The following is a 20,592-nucleotide window of genomic DNA, read 5'->3' as shown; positions in this document are numbered from 1 at the left end:
GGTTCCTACTAGTGCAGCTTCAGTGTCTTTGTTCAGAAGCAGAATTAATCCAACACTGCCAAAAAAAAAAAAAAGTATCTCTAGCTTGTAAAATTTTATTTCTAGTCATTCACAGATATATGGGTGGAAAGTTCATATACTGTAGTAATATTTTTGTGTAGGAATATTTCAGAAGCCTCCTTAGTTTAAAATACTACGTGAGAAATATAGTAGTTAAATCTGATGAAAATTATAGTTTATTCACCTGAAAATCTTACGTGTTTCCTGTGGTCCTTATTCATTAAATATTCTCAATAAGAGCATAAAAAGACAGAAAAATACCCTACAATCTTAAACAAAGGTCCTGTGATAAGATTGTCAGTTCTGGCAATATAGTAAGAATGGCACTTAAACATCCCTTATGGCAATTACTACCTTTTTAAAAAGGTTTTTGACAAATGTCAGTGCAGTGGTGAAAAGTGCTTTATTATGCACCTCCAGGCTGCTATGCCTACTAAAATCAGGGCAGCTGTAGCTGATATCTTTCCTTTTATTTCTGTGAGATGAGCCATGCTGATCTGTTAATGGGCACATTCCTTCCTGCTCAGTGCTACTCACATGGTCCTTTTACAGCACTGACATCCCAGATCTTACTGAATTCATAGAAATATCTTCTGGTCCTCGCTGTTACCTGTGATATCTGAGAGTGGATTAACTTGCATTACCTTAATTTTTTTGGCTAACATATGCAAAATGTTACACAGCAGGATTTTAAATGCTCCCTACTTACAACTTGCTGAGCAGTTGTTTTATCTTTGAGCTTATAATCCTGATTTGCTGGACTGAATATTTTTAGCAGAAAACTTTATTGATATGTAAAAAAGTGTTGAAGTTCTTCCCTTTTGTTTTTCCTAGTTCAAAGCAAATCTTGAACAAAACAAGCAAGGCCTAGAGTCCGACAACAAGGAGTTGGCCTGTGAAGTGAAGGTACTGCAGCAGGTCAAGGCAGAGTCTGAACATGAGAGGAAGAAGCTCGATGCTCAGGTGCAAGAGCTAACTGCTAGGGTCACAGAAGGAGAAAGACTGAGGGTGGAGCTGGCGGAGAAAGCTAACAAGCTGCAGGTAAGGCTGTATGGAATTCCTAAACTGCTGAACTATATACAAGAAAGTAAAAGCTTTAACCATATACAGAAGTGGCTAGGAGGAATGACTATCAAAGATGCAGCTAGGTCTACAGGAATGGGGACTGTAGTTGATGAGGGAGGCGATCTCAGTCATGTACTCGTGTACTTGAGGGGCTTGAAAGTGGTGACACACCTCAGATAGCTGGAGAGCCATGACATGAATCCTGAACTTTTTTGGACTATGTAAGAATCACAGTGGCTTTGAAGTACATGGCTTCCCATTTTGGAGACCAAATCCTGTAGGAGGCTCTGCTGACAGCTGGCCTACAGGTTTTTGGCTTGGATGTGGAGTTGAGTAGAGTGGGCTGAGCTCATTTGTAGGCTTGAGCAAAAATGTACTGATTGATGATGGCCACACGTTTCCTTTTGTGCTTCAAAAGGAACTTGACAGATAGGGATTGCAAGTAAAGGGCTGTTCCTCTGCAAAATGGAGAAAACAGACAAAATGCAGTCAGAGCTGACTTCTTAGCCACAGCAAAGAGTATTATGAGTAAATCAAGCTAAAGTGCTTGAAAAAGGGAATGGCCCCATTCTTTTTGGGGGAAGCGTTTTGGCAGTCTCTCACTGTATATACAAGTAGCACAGCCTAAAATAGCAAGAATTGGCACCTGGCATTGACCTTTTCTCTTGCAGTGATGCTTTAAACCCAGCTGCCACCCTGATAATCCTTGAATTAATGGTACTGTAAAATACACGGTCCTATAAAATACATGATCCTATAATGAAAAATATCTTTAAATATGATTGTAGATGTTGGAATGACATGCTCTGCTAAATATCATGGCTAACTCTTATTATGTTCTGTCTTAAGTTCAGGACTGACACGTTTCTAACCAAACTTCAGTATTCTTAGCTTGTTGTACCTGGGATGTGTTGTTGTCTTGCCTTCCACGGAATTTGTGGAGGTTTTGTGTTCCGTGTCAGATGTAGGCTTTGCCATGGATCTGCTGCGCGTTATTACCTTTAGACTGCTTGCTTTGCAGAACGAGTTGGATAATGTTTCAAGTCTCCTGGAGGAAGCAGAGAAGAAAGGCATTAAGTTTGCCAAGGATGCGGCTAGTTTGGAATCTCAGCTTCAGGATACACAGGTGTGTGTGCAGTGAAGCTTGAACTTAGCGCTGAAGCTTTGTTCCTCATTGAAATGCTAACTGCATAACAGAAAATGCATTTTCATTCATGGTTTGGAAAGCCCCATGGGTAGAAGCTGTATTTCCTATTGAAGTCTAGTGAAATGCGATGTATGATGATTGCTCAGCTACATGTGGAGCCAGTTTTTCATTATCTAAGATTTACTGCTTGATAGACTGTAGCCTTTCAGTTTCTCTTTTTTATTTCTTAGTCTCTGTGGGAGATAAGTATTAAGTCAAAAAAACCTTTCCAAGTAGGATGTTAATGCAAATAAGGTCCTTGGGGTGTGTGAAAGGCACGAGGGACAATACCCTGTCTTTTACTGACTTAGGCTGAAGTTCTTTACTGACTTCAGCTTAAGTTGTTGAAACTGCCAGTGTTTGCTTTTTGGGTTAAATAGTGCAGCTTGATACATGTATTCATCACTTAAATATACTCTTTTTTTTTTCCCCTGTATAAAAATGCTAATGGTGACTATTTGAGTAATGTTCATTACAGTTGGAGAGTTCTGTGAGGAACAGGGTGAGGGAAGAGAGGGCTGGTGGTTACACTTTTCATTAGTCTCAGTTATGGCAGAAGTTTCCACTGCCAAATTACAGCTGTCTTTAAACTGACCTTTACATTTAAGCAATGCAGTGAATCTTGAAAGCATGCTGTCATTGCAGGATTTGTTGCTATATATTCGTCTCAGGTGGTTTAAAATAGGGACTCTATATGCTTGTCGGAAAAGAGAGATATATTTTGAAGGCAACTGCTGTGCTTGTCCCTTTGAAGATAGAAAAGTATCATCCATTGGCTTCTATGAACAGACAGTGGCATGGATTCTCTGAGAAATGCGCTTCATAAAGGCTTAAGTGTGCCCCAAATGACTGAGCAGTACCTTTTTGAAAACCCAAATTACGGATGGCTTCATAAGCATGTCGTTGTACAAAACTGCTGAGAGAAAAATAATCAAACCTGAACCTCCAAGTAGAGTAATGGAGGGTGGTGGGCCAAGGCCACACTTAACACGCTATGAACCAAACTGAATTTTGAATATGCCTGTTTGTGTAACAGGAGCTGCTTCAGGAAGAAACCCGCCAGAAACTCAACCTGAGCAGTAGGATTAGGCAGCTGGAAGAGGAGAAGAACAACCTGCAAGAGCAGTATGAAGAGGAAGAGGAGGCCAGAAAGAATTTGGAGAAACAGATGCTTGCCTTACAATCACAGGTAAGCTGTTGTACATGGCAAGACTTCTGTAAGGGCTGCACGTTCCAGGTGAGATGAATTGGTGTCCTAAACCTCTTGGAAAAATGTCATGTAACTTGCACGTATGCTCGACCACACTTTGGAATAAAATTTTCCATGGACTTTCTCAATCGCCATAGTGACCAGTACAACTAACTGCAGTGGACAGGACTTTCCCCTACTTGGACTCCTGTTAGCTCATAATTTTTGTGTTACTCTAGCTAGCAATAACACCTAGTTTTGTGTTTTTGACTTGTTGCCTTTCTTTCCTTTTCATGATGTACCAAGGAACATTATTTTCTTTTATTTAATTTCAGTTGGCTGATGCTAAGAAAAAGGTAGATGATGACTTGGGAACCATTGAAGGCTTGGAGGAAAACAAAAAGAAATTACTGAAGGACGCAGAGTCCTTAAGCCAACGTCTAGAGGAGAAGGCAATGGCTTATGACAAACTGGAAAAGACAAAGAATGGCCTGCAGCAAGAGCTGGATGACTTGATGGTAGACCTAGATCATCAGCGCCAGATTGTTTATAGCCTGAAGAAAAAGCTGAAGAAGTTTGATCAGGTAGTCTAGTTTCCTGTCATCTTGCTGATTTCTATGATTTTTAAATGGCATCTTGTTTGTGTTGATTGATAAATCTTTTGGGAGCAGCTTGGCCTTTGTTAGGAGTAACTTGTTGCTTCTAATTTCAGTGAGCTAAATGCCATCTTGGAGTCTTGTTAGATCAAGTAATAAGCTCTTTATATACAAAAAAGAAATTCTATTGGAACAAAAACTTCAGACTATTATTGTAATCCCTCAGGATAGACTAAGAAAGGGTGTGAAGACTGAACGATGGAAATAATAGGAAAATTATTTCATCTTTATTAGTAGCTTGCTTTCCTCACCTCATTCCAGAGTAGCTGTAGCTGTTTTCTTACTAGCCTTTGGATCAAGACTGAGAGACTAGACAGCTTCTGAATGCCAGTTAAACTTAGAGCATTCACCACTTCAGTGACTAAAACACCTCTGAGGCAGGAAGGACCTGATTATAGAACTGATGAGATGGATTAATTGTTTCTTATATTCAGATGCTGGCAGAAGAAAAGAACATTTCTGCCAGATATGCAGAGGAAAGAGATCGTGCTGAAGCAGAGGCAAGGGAGAAGGAAACCAAAGCACTGTCTCTGGCTCGGGCTTTGGAAGAAGCCCTGGAAGCTAAGGAAGAGTTTGAAAGACAGAACAAACAGTTGCAGGCAGATATGGAAGACTTAATGAGCTCGAAAGATGATGTGGGCAAAAATGTAAGTAACTTTCCACACCCTATTTTGTTATGAACTGCACAGGGAACAACACAGGAAAATTGCCTGGTTGGAGAAGTGTTTTTGACACAAATATGGAATGTTTTGAGGCTGATTTGTAACCCAGAATTCTGGAGGAATTAATGCTCAGAACAAGAGGGTGGTCTCTATTAAGATGAGGCCTGTTCAAAAGATGTGAAGACTTGGAGAGCAACAGTTGCTGGCCAAATGCCTAATGGCACTTGTGCTGGATTTAAGAGCTTGTCTTACTACTACTACTATTTCTCTGTGAATATTGCACAGCTCATCTCTCCATTCATCTGCACGGATGTTTGTTTGGTTCTCTAATCTGTATCTTAGAGATGCTGCTCTCCCTGTTCTTATTGTCCAGTTTGGAGCATCACAAAGTGTAGTGTACTGAGTTCATATAATGTCTACTTTTGCTGTTAAATGCTGATTTTGAGAGGGTCTGATTAATGTTTGTTTCTTAGGTCCATGAACTGGAGAAATCAAAAAGAACTTTAGAGCTACAGGTTGAAGAGATGAGGACTCAGCTTGAGGAACTGGAAGATGAACTGCAGGCCACAGAAGATGCTGAACTTCGTCTGGAGGTGAACATGCAAGCTATGAAAGCCCAGTTTGAGAGAGATCTGCAAGCCAGAGATGAACAGAATGAAGAGAAAAAGAGGATGCTGGTTAAACAAGTATGTATCTTACTGTGCTTCATAGTGGGAAGGGCGTGATGATATTTTGACAAAGCTCTATGGCTTTGAGAACTTGCTACCAGGAAAATAAAACTCTGTGCTTAAAGATCCCATCCTATAGAAGTCCCAAGCATGGATCTTTACCAACAAGACAATAGGTCTTGTTGTGGATTAGCCACTGTTCATGTTAGTCTGCCAGTGATGGTCCTCCAATTCAACTGTACCTTGCCTCCAAAGCACTCAACATGCAAGTAGATTTGGCTGTTGCTGCATGGGTGTCCTTCAAGCCCGTCCTGTTTGGTGTACAGCAACAAATCCATGGATGCCGACATAGACTGAAAGACTGTGATTAAGTGAACAGTTTCTTAAATGAAAAACGTAGCAAAGATTCCAGATTTGCCAGACTTGAGTCTCTTCAGATCTGCCTTATGATACTAGAATTCTAAAGAAATGCCTTTAAAATTTCATGCTTGTAGGAGAAGATAGATCTAAATTAACATTTCTAAAGCTTTAAGGAAAAAGCACCTAATATTTCAAGATTTATCACAAGAAAACAAAAACTTACTGAGAATTACCTGTATAGAGATCTCCTAGAAATAAATAAAAACATTGACCTGGAAGGCTTTTGAAGTTCCCTGCAATGCTGAATTGCTATTGTCTTGCACTGCACAAGAGCTCCTGACCTGGCATGAGGAGGGAGGCTTGATTCAAAAGAAACATATTCCTTCATGTTGGTAACCTGTGGCACTTCTGGCTCACTTTTATTGTTGTATGAGTTCATCTTAGTTCTTGTTAGCTGCTTTCTTAGATACTTTGCTTCTCTGTTTTCTTTTGAAAAAAAGAAAAGTTGTTGGTGTATATATTCTAGTAGCACATCTGTTTCAAAGAGAATTATTTCTTTTTTTTTTTCTTGAGAATGTGTGGTGATTCTATGTCGTATTTTCCTCTTAGTGGTTCGATCAGAATTAGCAACATCTGCCCCCAAGTCATACCTAAATGTAGACAGATGTACTGGGCCAGAAGCTGATCATGAAGTAGCTGAACAGATGAAATGGAAATGCTTCAGATGCTGAGCTCTTTTCTTTATTTTCCTTTTGTCAGTTCAGAGATCTCTGCTTCCAGTTTGTGGATTTTTTTGCCGTCTGCAGTGTCTTCCCATGTAGCTTGAGTTCTGTAGGCTCTTCGAATCGAGTAATGCTAATTCTGATCTGCAAAGGCCTTTTGGATTCATCAGCCATTTTGTTAGGATTTTGTGTTTGCTCTGTTCCTGGAGCTTGAGCCTGTTAAATCCCTTGATTTCACAGGTGCGAGAGCTGGAGGCAGAAGTGGAAGATGAGTGCAAACAGAGGGCTCTTGTTGTGGCAGCCAAGAAGAAAATGGAGATGGATATGAAAGACCTGGAAGGTCAGACAGAAGCTGCAAACAAGGCTCGAGATGAAGCAAGCAAACAGCTACTTAAGCTCCAGGTAGGCACAGCAAATCAGCTGAGCTGCTTTCCCTCCTGCTGACAGTGTGTCAAGGGTGCTGCTTTTCGTTACATGCATTTGTAGTGTGAAGGCAAGAAGGAGTATCAGACTCAGCTATGCTGGCACACGTCACAGTATCTGGCCTGAACTTATCAGCCGCTCAAAACTCCTCTCATCCTTTTGTTGCTAAGGAGTTAAGATTGTCCCCCACGTACTTCTATTCAATAGTGATCATTTTCAACGCTTTGCATAAGGATTTACTGAGGATTGCTTTTGAGGCTGAATCTTTAAAATTTATGGTTGTTTGTATCTTTGAATTTACTGATTTCAGCTCAGCTCTTGCTGATTGCTACTTCCTCTAGTTGAGGAAGCCAAAAATGCTCCAGAGAAATAGGAGGAGTAAATTTTAGTTGCTTTGAAAAAGCTCCAAGATGCCTATTCTTTTTAGATTGGCAAGAAGAATCCACTACTTGTGTCAAGGATTTATTTCCCATTCCCAGAGAAATACTCCATCTTTAGTAGAGGTCAGTTTTCCCAAGGCTTTCAGTGCCGTGGCCCAAAGCTGCAGGAGTATGAGGCCATGGCAAGACCATGTAAAGCATAGAGCAAACTGCATTGCCTTTCTGTCCTGTCCACTCTATTCCTTGGCAATCCTACTTCAACTGAATGAGGGCAATTCTGGAACTTGGTCCAGGCGCTGGATGAGAAGGGAATGGAGATTAAAGCAAGAAATGCTGGTACCTAGCAGTAGCGGCTTCTCTATTCCCAGAGGCTGAGTCAGTTACAGAGTTCATACCTGATCTCTGTACACTTTCATGCAAGCACCTGAAATAAGTGGTCTCATGACTAGTGGTATTGCGAAGATGCAGGTACAACTTAAATGCAGTTTCTCTAGCTTTATTCTTTTAGCATCTGAAGTCAAACTTGTGTGAATTAAGATATCAGTCTGTGTTAAGTGTCTTACGGGAAGGATAAGTATGTGCTTCTACGTTATATGTGCAAAATGGTGAATTGTGGTACTTCTACACTGAGAAGTTTCTTACCTTGAGTACTTGTAATAGGTTTTATCAGTCAATTTAAGTAAATAGGTTTGTTTTTTTCCAAGACAATTGCAAGAGCATTACCTATCTACTACAAAGGTATCTCTACTACCTCTACTAGAGGTTTTTTCCTACAAGAAATATACTAATAAATGAAGTGAAGTCTTCTAATGGGATATTTCTGATGAGGAGTGAGTGATGGAAAGATGAAAAAATGAAGGTTTTAGACTGAAAGAGGGTAGCTTTAAATTGGATATAAGAAAGAAATTCTTCACTCTGAGGGTGATGAGGCACTGGCCCAGGTTGCCCAGAGAAGCTGTGGCTGCCCCCTCCCTGGCAGTGTTCAAGGCCAGGTTGGATGGGGCTTTGAGCAGCCTGGAAGGTGTCTCTGCCCGTGGCAGAGGGATAGAACTCTGATCTTTAAAGGTCCTGTCCAACCCAAACCATTCTATAATTCTATGAAAATAAGAACTGAAAATAAATATATTTAAGTGGAATGAAGCCACTTTAGGAGGAAGGTCTTGCCTCCTAAGGGCAAAAAAGCTTCAGAGCTACTAATAAATCTTGTGGTTGTCCTGCTGTATCATGGCTTATTCTTTCCTCTGCTCTCCAATTGCAGGCTGAAATGAAAGACTACCAGCGGGAGCTAGAAGAAGCCCGTGCATCCAGAGATGAGATCTTTGCACAGTCCAAAGAAAGTGAAAAGAAGCTCAAAGGTCTTGAAGCAGAAGTACTCCAGCTCCAAGAGGTGAGATTGAAATCCAAGAAATCTGTTTTTCTTTCTAGAGAAAAGGGGAAGGCCAGAGGGTGTTTGTTTTTTTTAAAAAAAAAAAAAAGTAAAAAGCCATCCAGTGAGTTGAACAGAAAAGTGGGAGCCTGGAGATGTTTCTCTTCCTCTCTGCCCCAGGTCATTAGTGAGCTTCTTATAGCTTTGTAGGAATCCTTCTAGTAGTCTGGACTTCCTTTCCCTGCCTGGGTAGCAGGGAAGCCTTACTACTGCTTAAACAGATTTCAAGCCTCACTAAAATTTGCAAGGTGGTTTGAGAGTCTCTGGAAGCTGTGGTGCACACTGTCAGTACTAAAACTGGTCACTGGAAGTATATAAAAACCTAACAATCTCTCCAGTACCTCAGTGGACCATGTAAGTCTGTGGAGGTTTATCTCTCTGCTATCTGAGGTCCTCATCCCTTTCTTTTAAGGGCATCTGTTCCCTCATTGTTGGCAATTCATGTAAGAGCTTCAAGTCGTGCTACATATCGCTGTCACTTATCTCCGATTATCTCCGTTGTCTGCCACAAGGTTAAACGTTTGAGGTTTGAAGGCAACAGAATTGCCTTGTGTGAGAGACGGCCTCTTTTTGCCCTGTTAGCTGCAAAGGTTGAAGCAATCACTCAGCTTACACTGCACTTAATGTTTGAGGCTTTTACCTACAACTTACTAGAGCTTCTCCATGTCATTCTTTCACAGACTTCAAACTTGTCAGTCTTGCACTTGCAGTGCATTACATTGTGTCCTTCTTGGTGAATGTCTGGGTGTTTCTACCACTCAATACAATTTCACAATACAAGATTCAGCGCTGTTATACTTTTGTGCTAAAAATTCATTTTCTATACTTTGCTTTCAGTCATGCTACGTACTCTGTAGGAACCTAAAAAATTTGCTTAATTTCGTGCTCACGTTATACTTAATGAATTAGAGCATGTGACAGAACGGTTTTCTCCTCCTGCTTAGGGCTTGAATGTTACTGGCCTTTTCAGGGGACGGGGAGAAGTAAATTCATAGTAGTCATGTGGCAGTTACAGGAGGGAAAGATCAAGGTGATGCGTCCTGCTAGCTTTTACAGCTGTTGGTTCTGTTTATCCATTAAAAGACCTCGGCGATATCACAGAATCACAGAATCACAGAATAGTAGGGGTTGGAAGGGACCTCTGTGGGTCATGTAGTCCAACCCCCCCGCCGAAGCAGGGTCACCTACAGCAGGCACTTCACAGCATCTCCCAGAAGTTATTAGAAGGCATAATTGTTTGCAGAAGTTTTGAGATTCCTAATGCTGTAATGAATATTTCCTAAACCTTCACAGGAGTTTGTTGCGTCTGAAAGAGCTCGTCGTCATGCTGAGCAAGAAAGGGATGAGTTGGCTGATGAGATTGCAAACAGTGCTTCGGGAAAGTGAGTGATCAAATGTATTAATTGTGCATCTGAAGAACTTTAGGCACCAGCAGCTGCAGTTCTTGGTAGCCTGCTTGCAATTTCTGTATTGACCTGTTGTCCCGATAAAAATTCCTTCTTGTTACGAAGAGAATTGCTTACACAGTAGCTTCTCGTTACAGTTTGGAATGTCTAAAGTATCAAAAGCAAAATAGCCGGTTGCTTTGTATCAGATCTGCGCGTGTCTTGACCCAAATACTTCTTTTCTAGGTCAGCGCTGCTGGATGAGAAGCGCCGGCTGGAAGCTCGGATTGCACAATTGGAGGAAGAGCTCAAGGAAGAGCAGAGCAACATGGAGCTTCTCAATGAGCGGTTCCTAAAGACCACGTTGCAGGTGAGTCCGTTGGTGGCAATGCTGTAGGGGCAATCTATGTTTCAGTGTGCAGATAAGTGGAGGATCTCAATAGCACCAAATGATCTTCTATCCTTCTCCTCTGAAAGGTTGACATGCTGAATTCTGAGCTAGCTGGGGAGCGGAGTGCTGCCCAGAAGAGTGAAAATGCACAGCAGCAGCTAGAAAGGCAGAACAAAGAGCTGAAAGCCAAGTTGCAGGAACTGGAGGGATCTGTGAAGTCGAAGTTCAAGGCAACAATTTCTACTCTAGAAGCCAAGATTGTGCAGCTAGAAGAACAGCTTGAGCAGGAAGCCAAGTAAGGAGAAAAAGAAAAAAAAAGAAATCTGTTTGCTTGTGTTTGCCATGTCTGAAACCTCTGTGCCTTAGGTTTTTGTAGGGCTGAGATATGAGCTTCCGGCAAAGGCATTGGGGTTTCTGATCAGGAAACCTACTGTTTGCGGGACACATTTTGACAAGAGAGCTGCAAAGTAACTGGGGTTGAAACTTTCAGAAACGATTTGCTCCGTAACTAAAGCTGCTGAATTAACTCTGGACATTAACCAGGTGAATATGTTGACTGGTAGTCCCAGGATGCACAAGGTGATGCAGAAGTTTCTTGAGACAAGATGAAACATCGCCTTGAGACACCTGGTCTCTTTGGTTAGAGGAAGCCAGTTGAAGAGCTTAGGTGTGACAGCTTTAGTTGGTTGAGATGAATCCTGTACTCTGCAGAAGTCTTTCTGCAGTGAGCTCTTCCTGTCTATCCTTGTCATCTTGGTCCTCCAAATATATGTATTTGTTTTAAGCTAGTTCCTCCCAGAATCTGAAGGTCTTATAACAATCTTTGTTCTTTCTGTGCTTTTGGCTCTATGGGAGGAACATGTTACTGGTTAGCAATAACTCTGTAAGAAGCACCTTGATATCCCTCTTTTGAGCCTGCATACCATACTGGTGTTGCTCCAGTACTAAGGCTTCATGTTTTCAAAGCTGCATCCCAGCCAACCACCAGCACGCTAAAACTGTTGCTGCTGTTGATGGTGGCAGGCGTGTTAGGAGAACTCAAGTATCAGTTACACCATGAGGCGAGAGCCTTTCAGAAGGAACAGATTTTGTCTTCCTGGCCTTCAAGTACTGGGACAAATGACGGCTTTTGATTATTCTAGGGAAAGAGCAGCTGCTAACAAACTGGTCCGTCGTACGGAGAAGAAATTGAAGGAAGTCTTCATGCAGGTGGAGGATGAGCGTCGACACGCAGACCAGTACAAGGAGCAGGTAGGTGAAAGGGCTTAGCTTTTGAGGCCTATTTCTCAGAAAAGGTAAATAAAACCATACTTTAAGTAGAAAGGGCTTGCTAAGAAACATGTTAATGAAAAGATGTTGGGGAATCTATCTTGATGACTAAACCACTAGAGTAGTTCCCAGTGGTCAAAACCTCCCCGTGATAGCTCTGATGTGATGGTCCGTTACGCATCCTGGTCTCCCAGACCCAGGAGCTCTGCAGTGTTTCCAGGAGCCCGGGCTGGAGTCTGCAGTGAGGCTGTGTTGGTTCATCTCCAGCTGGAGTGGTTGGGTGGACAGGACGTTGGCTAACTCCTGGTCGTGGCGTTGCAGCTGTCTAGTTTGATCCTGAGTCCCTGGGTTTATATTTCAGATGGAAAAGGCAAATGCCAGAATGAAGCAGCTCAAACGCCAGCTGGAGGAGGCTGAAGAGGAAGCCACACGTGCAAATGCTTCCCGACGTAAACTTCAGCGTGAGCTGGACGATGCCACAGAGGCTAACGAGGGCCTGAGCCGGGAGGTCAGCACCCTGAAGAACAGGCTGAGGTAGGTGGTGCCAGTGGCGGTGGGCAGGGTTTGTCTGAGCCCTCGTGTGCCCACAGACTCTCCGCAGTGCATCCTTGGGGAGTATCCAGCTGTGGCGCTGCTGGTGTTAGGGATGTTCAGCTCAGGAAGTGTGGGCTGGATGAGTGCTCCGTGCGGTGGATTGAGAACTGGCTGAATGGCAGAGCTCAGAGGGCTGTCATCAGCGGCGCCGAGTCTGGTTGGAGGCCAGTAACTAGTGGTGTGCCTCAGGGGTCAGTACTGGGCCCAGTCTTGTTTAACTTCATCAGTGACCTGGATGAAGAGACGGAGTGTACCCTCAGCAAGTTTGCTGATGACACCAACCTGGGAGGAGTGGTAGATACACCAGCAGGCTGTGCTGCCATTCAGCGAGACCTGGACAGGCTGGAGAGTTGGGCAGAGAGGAACCTGATGAGGTTCAACAAGGGCAAGTGCAGGGTCCTGCACCTGGGGAGGAACAACCCCAGGCACCAGTACAGGCTGGGGAGGACCTGCTGGAGAGCAGCTCTGCAGAGAGGGACCTGGGTGTTCTGGCGGACGACAGGTTGACCATGAGCCAGCAGCGTGCCCTGGCTGCCAAGAAGGCCAATGGGATCCTGGGGTGCATCAAGAGGAGTGTGGGCAGCAGGTCGAGGGAGGTTCTCCTTCCCCTCTACACTGCCCTAGTGAGGCCCCATCTGGAGTGCTGTGTCCAGTTCTGGACTCCCCAGTTCAAGAAAGATGAGGAGCTACTGGAGAGAGTCCAGCGCAGGGCTATGAGGATGGTGAGGGGACTGGAGCATCTCCCCTACGAGGAGAGGCTGAGGGAGCTGGGCTTGTTCAGCCTGAAGAAGAGAAGGCTGCGAGGGGACCTTAGAAATGCTGATAAATATCTGCAGGGTGGGTGTCAGGAGGATGGGGCCAGACTCTTTCCAGTGGTGCCCAACGACAGGACAAGGGGCAATGGGCACAAACTGAAGCTGAGGAAGTTCCAGCTGAACACGAGGAAGAACTTCTTCCCTCTGAGGGTGACGGAGCCCTGGCCCAGGCTGCCCAGGGAGGCTGTGGAGTCTCCTTCTCTGGAGATATTCCAGACCCGCCTGGACGCGGTGCTGTGCAGCCTGCTCTGGGTGACCCTGCTTGGGCAGGGGGTTGGGCTGGGTGACCCACAGAGGTCCCTTCCAACCCCCACCATTCTGTGATTCTGTGATTTTTCCAGTGGCTGGCACCAATCCCTTTTTTTCCCATACCCACTCCAGTGGGAATGTCTCAGCATTTTCCTTGAGAGCAGCTCTTGGAGATCAAGGTCTCTACCGAATACAGATGGGAGACAGCAGTGGTGAGGTTGCTGCAGAACAAAACCATCTCGGGGGTAGAGAGAGGCTTATAGGAGCGGCAGGAGGGGTGCAGCGCAGCGCTGCACAAACGAGTAGTTGGTATTATTTTAGAGACCCTGCTCTGTTTAGGACTTGGTCTGTGCTCGGTGCTTGTACAGAGGCAATATTTTAGGTTGCTTGGGACTTGCAAAATTAAGATGATGGTACGCGCTAAGCAGGAATACCAGAATACCGGAATGTTTGTGCACAGCCTGCCTTCTCCTTGGTCAGAGAAGGGGTTTCAAGACCCTGTGTGTGAAATTTGCCCCGTGGCTGGGGGCAAACTGTTCCCCCATGGTTCAGTGCGGAGGTCTTCCCAGAGCAGCCACCAGCATGGGGCCGTGGGCTGTGGGCGAGCCACGACCCTTCATGGATTGTCTGGTTGCTGTTCGCAGGAGGGGGGGCCCCATCACCTTCTCCTCGAGCCGATCCGGGAGACGCCAGCTGCACTTCGAAGGGGCCTCGCTGGAGCTCTCGGACAACGACGTGGAGAGCAAAGGCAGTGACGTGAACGAAGCGCAGCCGGCGCCCGCCGAGTAGAGCCCCGTCACACCGTTCGCATGCAGAGACCTTTGACACAACAGTCGGCAGGAGGAGGAGGACTTTCCTGACCACCCAACTGCCTTGTGGCCATCAATCTGCCTTACGAGACGTCGGCATGTTACAAGGTTACTTATCCTAGGTCAACTATGTCTTAAGGCTCTCCAGTCTCACCATACTGTACCCTGCTTCGGATATAGTTACAACTTCTTTTTTTCTGTAGTAAATAAAATGGAGTTGTTTCTGTTCAGTGCATCTATTTTCCAGATACTCATTGTATAGCCATTTTATAAAGTATCATGTGAAGGATGGAACTTTTTTTTTATCAACACGGAAACTTCATTCCCAGAGGGTAGGTGGTTGGGGCAGACCCGTTGTCATGACTATGCATGCTTTGTTGTACAGACAGCATCCTTCCGTTTCTCCTGTGCTCAGGCGGCCTGTGGCTGTATCGAGTCTGGTGGATCATTGAAGACCAAACTGCACCTGTATTTTTTTTTTTCTTTTCTCCTAATTGTTGTGATCAGCACACAATCAGCGAGTGAACTGTGAAAAGGCCTTGGGAAGTGTTAGAGGGAGATGTAGGGATGAACGAGTAGCGTCCATTTTTAACCTGCAATACCCTTTTGAAGTGTTCTCAGCACCTGCTGCATCAGTTAGCGTTCCTGCAGTACAGGCACACTGAAACAGCGTCGCCGTTCCTCATCTGTACAGTACTTCTGCGTTTGTAGAGACCCGCTTTCACCAAGCCCGACAGATCTGCGTATATATTAAGGCTACTATAATGTGAACACCAGTGGAAAATAAACAGACAACGGAGGCGAAATTAATTTATTAATTTAGGGCCGAGTGAGTTAGCCTTCAAGCCGCAGAGCTGAGTGGCTGCACGATGCGTGGAGGCCGAGGCGATGCGGCGGCTCCGGCGGGAGCGGCTCCGGGGCCGCGCGGGGCGGGTGCGGAGCCGGCGGTGACAGGGGTTCAGCGACGGATGTTGCCTGCCTAGGAGTTGACATGCCAGTGGATGTGAATCCTTTTTGTTGTTGTTGTGTTTTGTTTCTTTTTTTATTTTGAAAAGTATTACAGCGAGTAGTTAGCATTCTTTTTGTTTAAATAGATGAAAATCTGACATTACAGAAAGTGCCTTAGACACTACAGTACTAAGACAATGTTACATATATAATTTGCCTATATAACAATGATTTAATGTATTAATTTTGACTGTGCTTAATATCACGTACCTCTCTAGTCCAAGTGGTATTATTGATATTAGTGACAATGAATCAGTGTTAACTAGGAACCTTCCTCTGCCACATACTCAAAAACCGTGGATTTCCTTTTTTGGTTAAAAGCTTTAACATCTGTCACAAAGGTTTTGTTGTGTGTGTTTGGATACTTTTAATCAAACTGGCTGTTGACCACCAGGCATCTGACTGCAAATATCTTGTTTTCTTGTATACCCATATTTCTAGACAATGATTTTTGTAAGACAATAAATTTATTCATTATAGATGTGGCCGCCTGCTCTGTTTACTTACAGGAAGAGCTATCTCCTGAGGCTGGCCTAGACCTTAATAAACAAGAATATGACTGGAAGCTGCATTTACCCTTCTTCCTCTTTTGTTTGCTCAGGGTTTTTTTTCTCTTTTGACCTAAACACAGTGTAAATGGCCTGGTCAGGGCTGAGCCTTTGTGTTGCCATTAGAGTCCAAAGTCCCCTCCTGCTGACCTGCAGGGCTGGGACCCAGGCAGAGGCCCCATGGCTGCCTTCAGCGGGGTCTGGGCTTTCTGCTGGGTGGTGGAATCTCCTGTTTCGGAGGTCCCAGTGTGCAATACCTGCTCCCCTGGCCCAAGGTAGTGATGGCGTTGGGTAAGGCCAAGGCTGTCACTGGTGCCCTGGGGCTGGTCCCTGCACAGAGAAGGTGGACCAGCGTGGGGAGCTGATAGGAGCAGGGAGATGGTGGGCTTAAAACTGGAGTGAGAGGAGAGGGGTGGGGGAGAGCAGGAAGCCCCTGCCTGGGCTCTACAGTCCAGGGCTGCTGTCAGTGGTCCCTCTGGTGCCAGCAAGCCTGGGCTGAGGGAGCCTCCAGCACCGAAGGGCTGCTGGGGACCAGAGCTGATCCCAGGCACCCACTCCTGGAACCCAGTTCAGTCAGGGGTACCGTTACCTCAGGTGTCTCCTTCAAGGCAGTGGCTGCTGCTCCTCCTGCTGTGAGGACCATACTGGGGAGGGGGCAGGGGATGCTGAAGGGCTTTTCCCTGCCTCTCTCATGGCTTCCATACCTCAGGGCAGGGGTTGGGCCACTACCAGGCACAAACACAGGCTGGGCAGAGAATGGGAGCGAGAGCGGCCCTGAGGAGAAAGGCTTGGGGTGCTGCTGGGTGAGAAGCTGGACACGACCCAGCCGTGTGTGCTCACAGGGCAAGGGGGGGATTCTGCCTCTCTGCCCCACACTGGTGAGACCCCCCGGGGTACGGGGCTTTGGAATGTGAGGGCCCGGCTGATGAGGATGCGGGTGAAGCTCCAACCAGGAGGTTGCCCAGGATGAGTCGGTCAGCCCCACGCATTACGGCTGCCTCAGCTAAGAAAAAAAAGGAGGGTAACTGTCACAGGCGATTCCCTGCGGAGGGGAACAGAGGGCCCGATCTGCTGACAGGACCCATCCCAAGGGAAGTCTGCTGCCTCCCTGGGGCCCGGGTCAGGGATGTTGCTTGGAAACTCCCTGGTCTGGTGTGGTCCTCTGACTGTTACCCCCTCTTGGTAATGCAGGTTGGCGGGGACAAGATCGCGGAGAGAAGTCCCAAGGCCATCAAAGGGGACTTCAGGGCACTGGTCGAGGGATCGGGGGCACAGGTGGTGTTTTCCTCCATCCCATCAGTGGCAGGGAACAGCACTGAAAGGGGAGGAAAGCTCACCTGGTTAACAGGTGGCTCAGGGACTGGTGCCTTCGGTTGAATTTTGGCTTCTTTGATCATGGGGAGGTGCACACAGCACCGGGCCTGCTGGGGACAGACGGAGTACAGCTGTCTCAAAGGGGAAAAAGGATTCACTGAGAGGGCTTTAAACAAGGTTCCAAGGGGGATCACATCACTAGGGATGAGCCCAGGTGTGTCATGGTAGGGTCAGGGGGAGATCGACAGCCCAGCTCAAGTGCATCTACACTAATGCATGTAGCATGGGCAATAAACAGGAGGAGCTGGAAGTCATTGTACAGCAGCTCAGCTAGGTCGTCATCACAGAAATGTGGTGGGAGAGCTCGCATGACTGGCATGCTGTCATGGATGGCTACAGACCCTGCTTCGGCGGGGTGGGGGGGGGTTGGACCAGATGACCCACAGAGGTCCCTTCCAACCCCCACCACTCTGTGAATCCGTGGGAGCCCTGCATCCAGCTCTGGAGCCCTCGGCACAGGACAGACCTGGAGCTGGTGGAGCGGGGCCAGAGGAGGCCCCAGCAATGATCTGAGGGCTGGAACCCCTCTGCTGGGAGGAAAGGCTGGGACAGCTGGGGCTGCTTAGCCTGGGGAAGGGAAGGCTCCGGGGACACCTAAGAGCAGCCTGAAGGGACCTGCGAGAGAACTGGAGAGGGTCTTGTGACAAGGGCATGGAGTGATAGGCCAAGGAGTGATGGCTTCAAGCTGCAAGAAGGGAGGGTTTGATTGAACGTGAGAAAGAAATTCTCCACTCTGTGGGTTGTGAGGCCCTGGCCCAGGCTGCCCAGAGAAGCTGTGGCTGCCTCCTCCCTGGCAGGGTTCAAGGCCAGGTTGGAGGGGGCTTGGAGCACCCCAGGCTGGTGGAAGGGATCCCTGCCCATGACATGGGGGGCTGGACCTGGATGACCTGTAAGGCCCCTTCCAACCCAGACCATCCTATGGTTCCATGAACATGCAGAAGGCCCAGGCTCTGTGCAAGAACAGCATCCTCTTACTGGGGATTTTTTAAGGGGAGGGTGTTCCTGCTCCCCCGAGGAGGGAGCTGGTCCCAGGGTGGGGGGAGCTGTGTGGCCTCCCCCTGCATGGCACTGGGGCTCTGGCGGGAGCTGGAGGCCTCCATCGCTTTGCAGGCTCTTCCCAAAAATGAGATCTTGAGGTCCAAGACAGTCGGTGCCATAGAGGGAAGGCGCTTGCTCAGCCGCCGCTCCCCTCTCTGCGCAGAGGGAAGGGGGAGGTAACACTGCAAGGGAAAGGCAGCAAGCGCTTCGCAGCGGCGCACAGCAGCATCGCTACGTGACAAAACCACGACCACTGCCACCGGTTCTGCAAAATCCACTGATTTCACATTAAAAGACCTTTATTTTTGGAAGATGGCGGTAATTTGGGTTTGGGTTTTTTTTTGAAAACCCCTTCACGATCTGTGTCACCACGGTAGTATGGTACACTGTCCTACTGCAACATGCCATATAGATTTCGAATAAATAAAGCTACAAAGCCCAAGTTATGTACAAAGATCTTCGGCAAAGATAATTATGTTTACAAACCTATGTACAATAAAACAAATGTAAACACTCAAATGCAGCAGAGGATGCACAGGAAAGGACGATCATACAAACCCTGACGGCGAGGGGGGGGCTTCCCGCCTCCCCTCTGCTGGGGCCGATGGTTTTTTTCTCAGCACTTGTAAATAAACCAGCTTGGAGCTGCAGAGCCAAGTGAACGTGACGGCCCCAAGCGTGAATGAAGATTTCTAAACCCACAGATCAAACCCCGGCTGGGTTTGCTGGTTCTTTGTATAAAATCCACCGACTCCGAGGCACACGGACAGAGAACTCGCACAAACACGTTGCTCGAAAGACCCACGAGGTACACGCAGTCACCCAACACTGTCGCAGAAGCGCGCAGGTGACGCTGTGAGATCCAGTCCTATATTACACGGATCGGAACAGGGGTGGGGTGGTGGCAGGGTCCCAGGAGGGGGCTTTGTGGATTTGTGGCTTCCTAACGCTCCGGCGGAGTTCCCAGTGTGGCGGTGCGTGGATGTTTGCCTGACGAAGGCACCGGGAGCACACTCCAGCCGCTCGCTGCGTTGCTGCACGGGTGGGGGAGCGCCGAGGGGCCGCTTCAGCACAGCTCAGCCACGCCAGCACCCAGCAAGGCATGCGATGTTCTGACTGACGAGTGCTGGGCACGGGACCGTCACCCCCGCACCCCCAGCCCCTCCATCCCTCCCCCATGTAGGGCCGAGCAGCTCAGCCTCCCATGCCCACTCCAACCCACGGCCACGCGCTGGCCCCGCAGTGATTTATTAAGCTGCGGTAACTGAGTCATGGACCTGATTCCTGTCCAAAGAGCCGCGGCGCAGCCTCAGCCAGGGGTCTGACGTCTGAGCCTTACCGGGAGGGCAGCAGCTGCCCGTCCTGAGCAGCAGGATGCTGGAGCAGGCAGGGAGAAATGCTGCCAGACCTAAGTTAGAGAAGAGATATGGTGAGGGGCTGAGGACCGCCAGGCCGAGCAAGACTCCTGCAGCCCGTGAAACAGAGCACTGCGGGTGGCAGCTTGAGCAGCGCGGGGTATGGGGCCAAGGCAGAGAACGTCTGCTACAGCGACAGGAGAAAACAAACTGTATTAATGTGACATGGAGGGCCATGAGCTCAGGGTCTCCTCGGGCAGCAGGGCGCAGGTCGTGTTCCAGCGGGGCAGGAATGGGCAGCAATCAGGAGCAGTTCTTCTCGTGGTGGGCTGAGAAAAGCATCCGCAAGTCCAAACACGACCTCCTGCGGGCTCATACGCTCAGGGGGAGCATGCCAGGCGCCGAGGACGATCGAGAGGCTCCCAGTCCGGGGGGACCTTGAGCAAAGCCGTTTACTGCCCTGAGGAGCAAGAAGAGACAGGCCGGTAAGTGATGAGCCCCAGGAGATGGCACCGCTCACCCCTCCCGGCCCCAGCAGCTGGAGAACAGACCCCTCTCCTCCCCTCTCACCTCACCCTGGCTGTACGATGGCTGCAAGGCCACTGTGACCACAACAGGGCTCCCATGGCTGCGCCCACCCGCAGCCAGGGACAGGCGCAGGTGGGTGCTCACCCCGCTGCCTGGAGGTGGTGGGTGCTGCCTGATGACCACCCCAGGAGGACAAGCAGCTCCTGCGCAGACCCCAGGCCCCCACGCCGGGCTCTGGGCAGCTGAGGGGCCGGGCACAGCAGCGCTGCAGGCTCGCTCCCCACGGCCAGCTCCCCTCCCCTCTTCACGGGTGCTGGTGGGCTGCGAGAGGAGAACACGGGTCTGACAGCTTTTCCATCTCTACTCCGTTCTGGCTTTGGCAGATCTTCTGTGATCAGGCTCAACACACAGCGTCTGCCCAGGATCACCATC

The 20,592-nt window shown here is 47.6% G+C and overlaps 2 protein-coding genes across 2 annotated transcripts in view; both read left to right on the top strand.

The window, feature by feature from the left end:
* The window catches only part of LOC142364176 (uncharacterized), a 55,244-nt gene extending 40,955 nt beyond the window's left edge, over window positions 1-14,289 (top strand). Inside the window, exons 15-28 of the mRNA XM_075443297.1 lie at window positions 895-1,101; window positions 2,147-2,251; window positions 3,348-3,500; window positions 3,836-4,084; window positions 4,591-4,803; window positions 5,292-5,504; window positions 6,809-6,970; window positions 8,630-8,758; window positions 10,091-10,179; window positions 10,429-10,552; window positions 10,660-10,868; window positions 11,716-11,824; window positions 12,204-12,376; window positions 14,145-14,289. Coding sequence (XP_075299412.1) covers window positions 895-1,101; window positions 2,147-2,251; window positions 3,348-3,500; window positions 3,836-4,084; window positions 4,591-4,803; window positions 5,292-5,504; window positions 6,809-6,970; window positions 8,630-8,758; window positions 10,091-10,179; window positions 10,429-10,552; window positions 10,660-10,868; window positions 11,716-11,824; window positions 12,204-12,376; window positions 14,145-14,289 — 2,280 coding nt within the window. The remainder of the gene's footprint in view (window positions 1-894; window positions 1,102-2,146; window positions 2,252-3,347; window positions 3,501-3,835; window positions 4,085-4,590; window positions 4,804-5,291; window positions 5,505-6,808; window positions 6,971-8,629; window positions 8,759-10,090; window positions 10,180-10,428; window positions 10,553-10,659; window positions 10,869-11,715; window positions 11,825-12,203; window positions 12,377-14,144) is intronic.
* Window positions 14,290-14,407: 118 nt separating this feature from the next.
* LOC142364174 (myosin heavy chain, embryonic smooth muscle isoform-like) overlaps window positions 14,408-20,592 on the top strand; it is a 61,024-nt gene continuing 54,839 nt past the window's right edge. Inside the window, exon 1 of the mRNA XM_075443296.1 lies at window positions 14,408-14,417. Within this exon, the coding sequence (XP_075299411.1) occupies window positions 14,408-14,417 (10 nt within the window). The remainder of the gene's footprint in view (window positions 14,418-20,592) is intronic.

The sequence above is a fragment of the Opisthocomus hoazin genome, chromosome 25, assembly GCF_030867145.1.
Source record: "Opisthocomus hoazin isolate bOpiHoa1 chromosome 25, bOpiHoa1.hap1, whole genome shotgun sequence".
NCBI lineage: Eukaryota > Metazoa > Chordata > Aves > Opisthocomiformes > Opisthocomidae > Opisthocomus > Opisthocomus hoazin.
The sequence above is the reverse complement of the archived record's forward strand: the minus strand, read 5'-3'. Positions and strand labels throughout refer to the sequence as shown.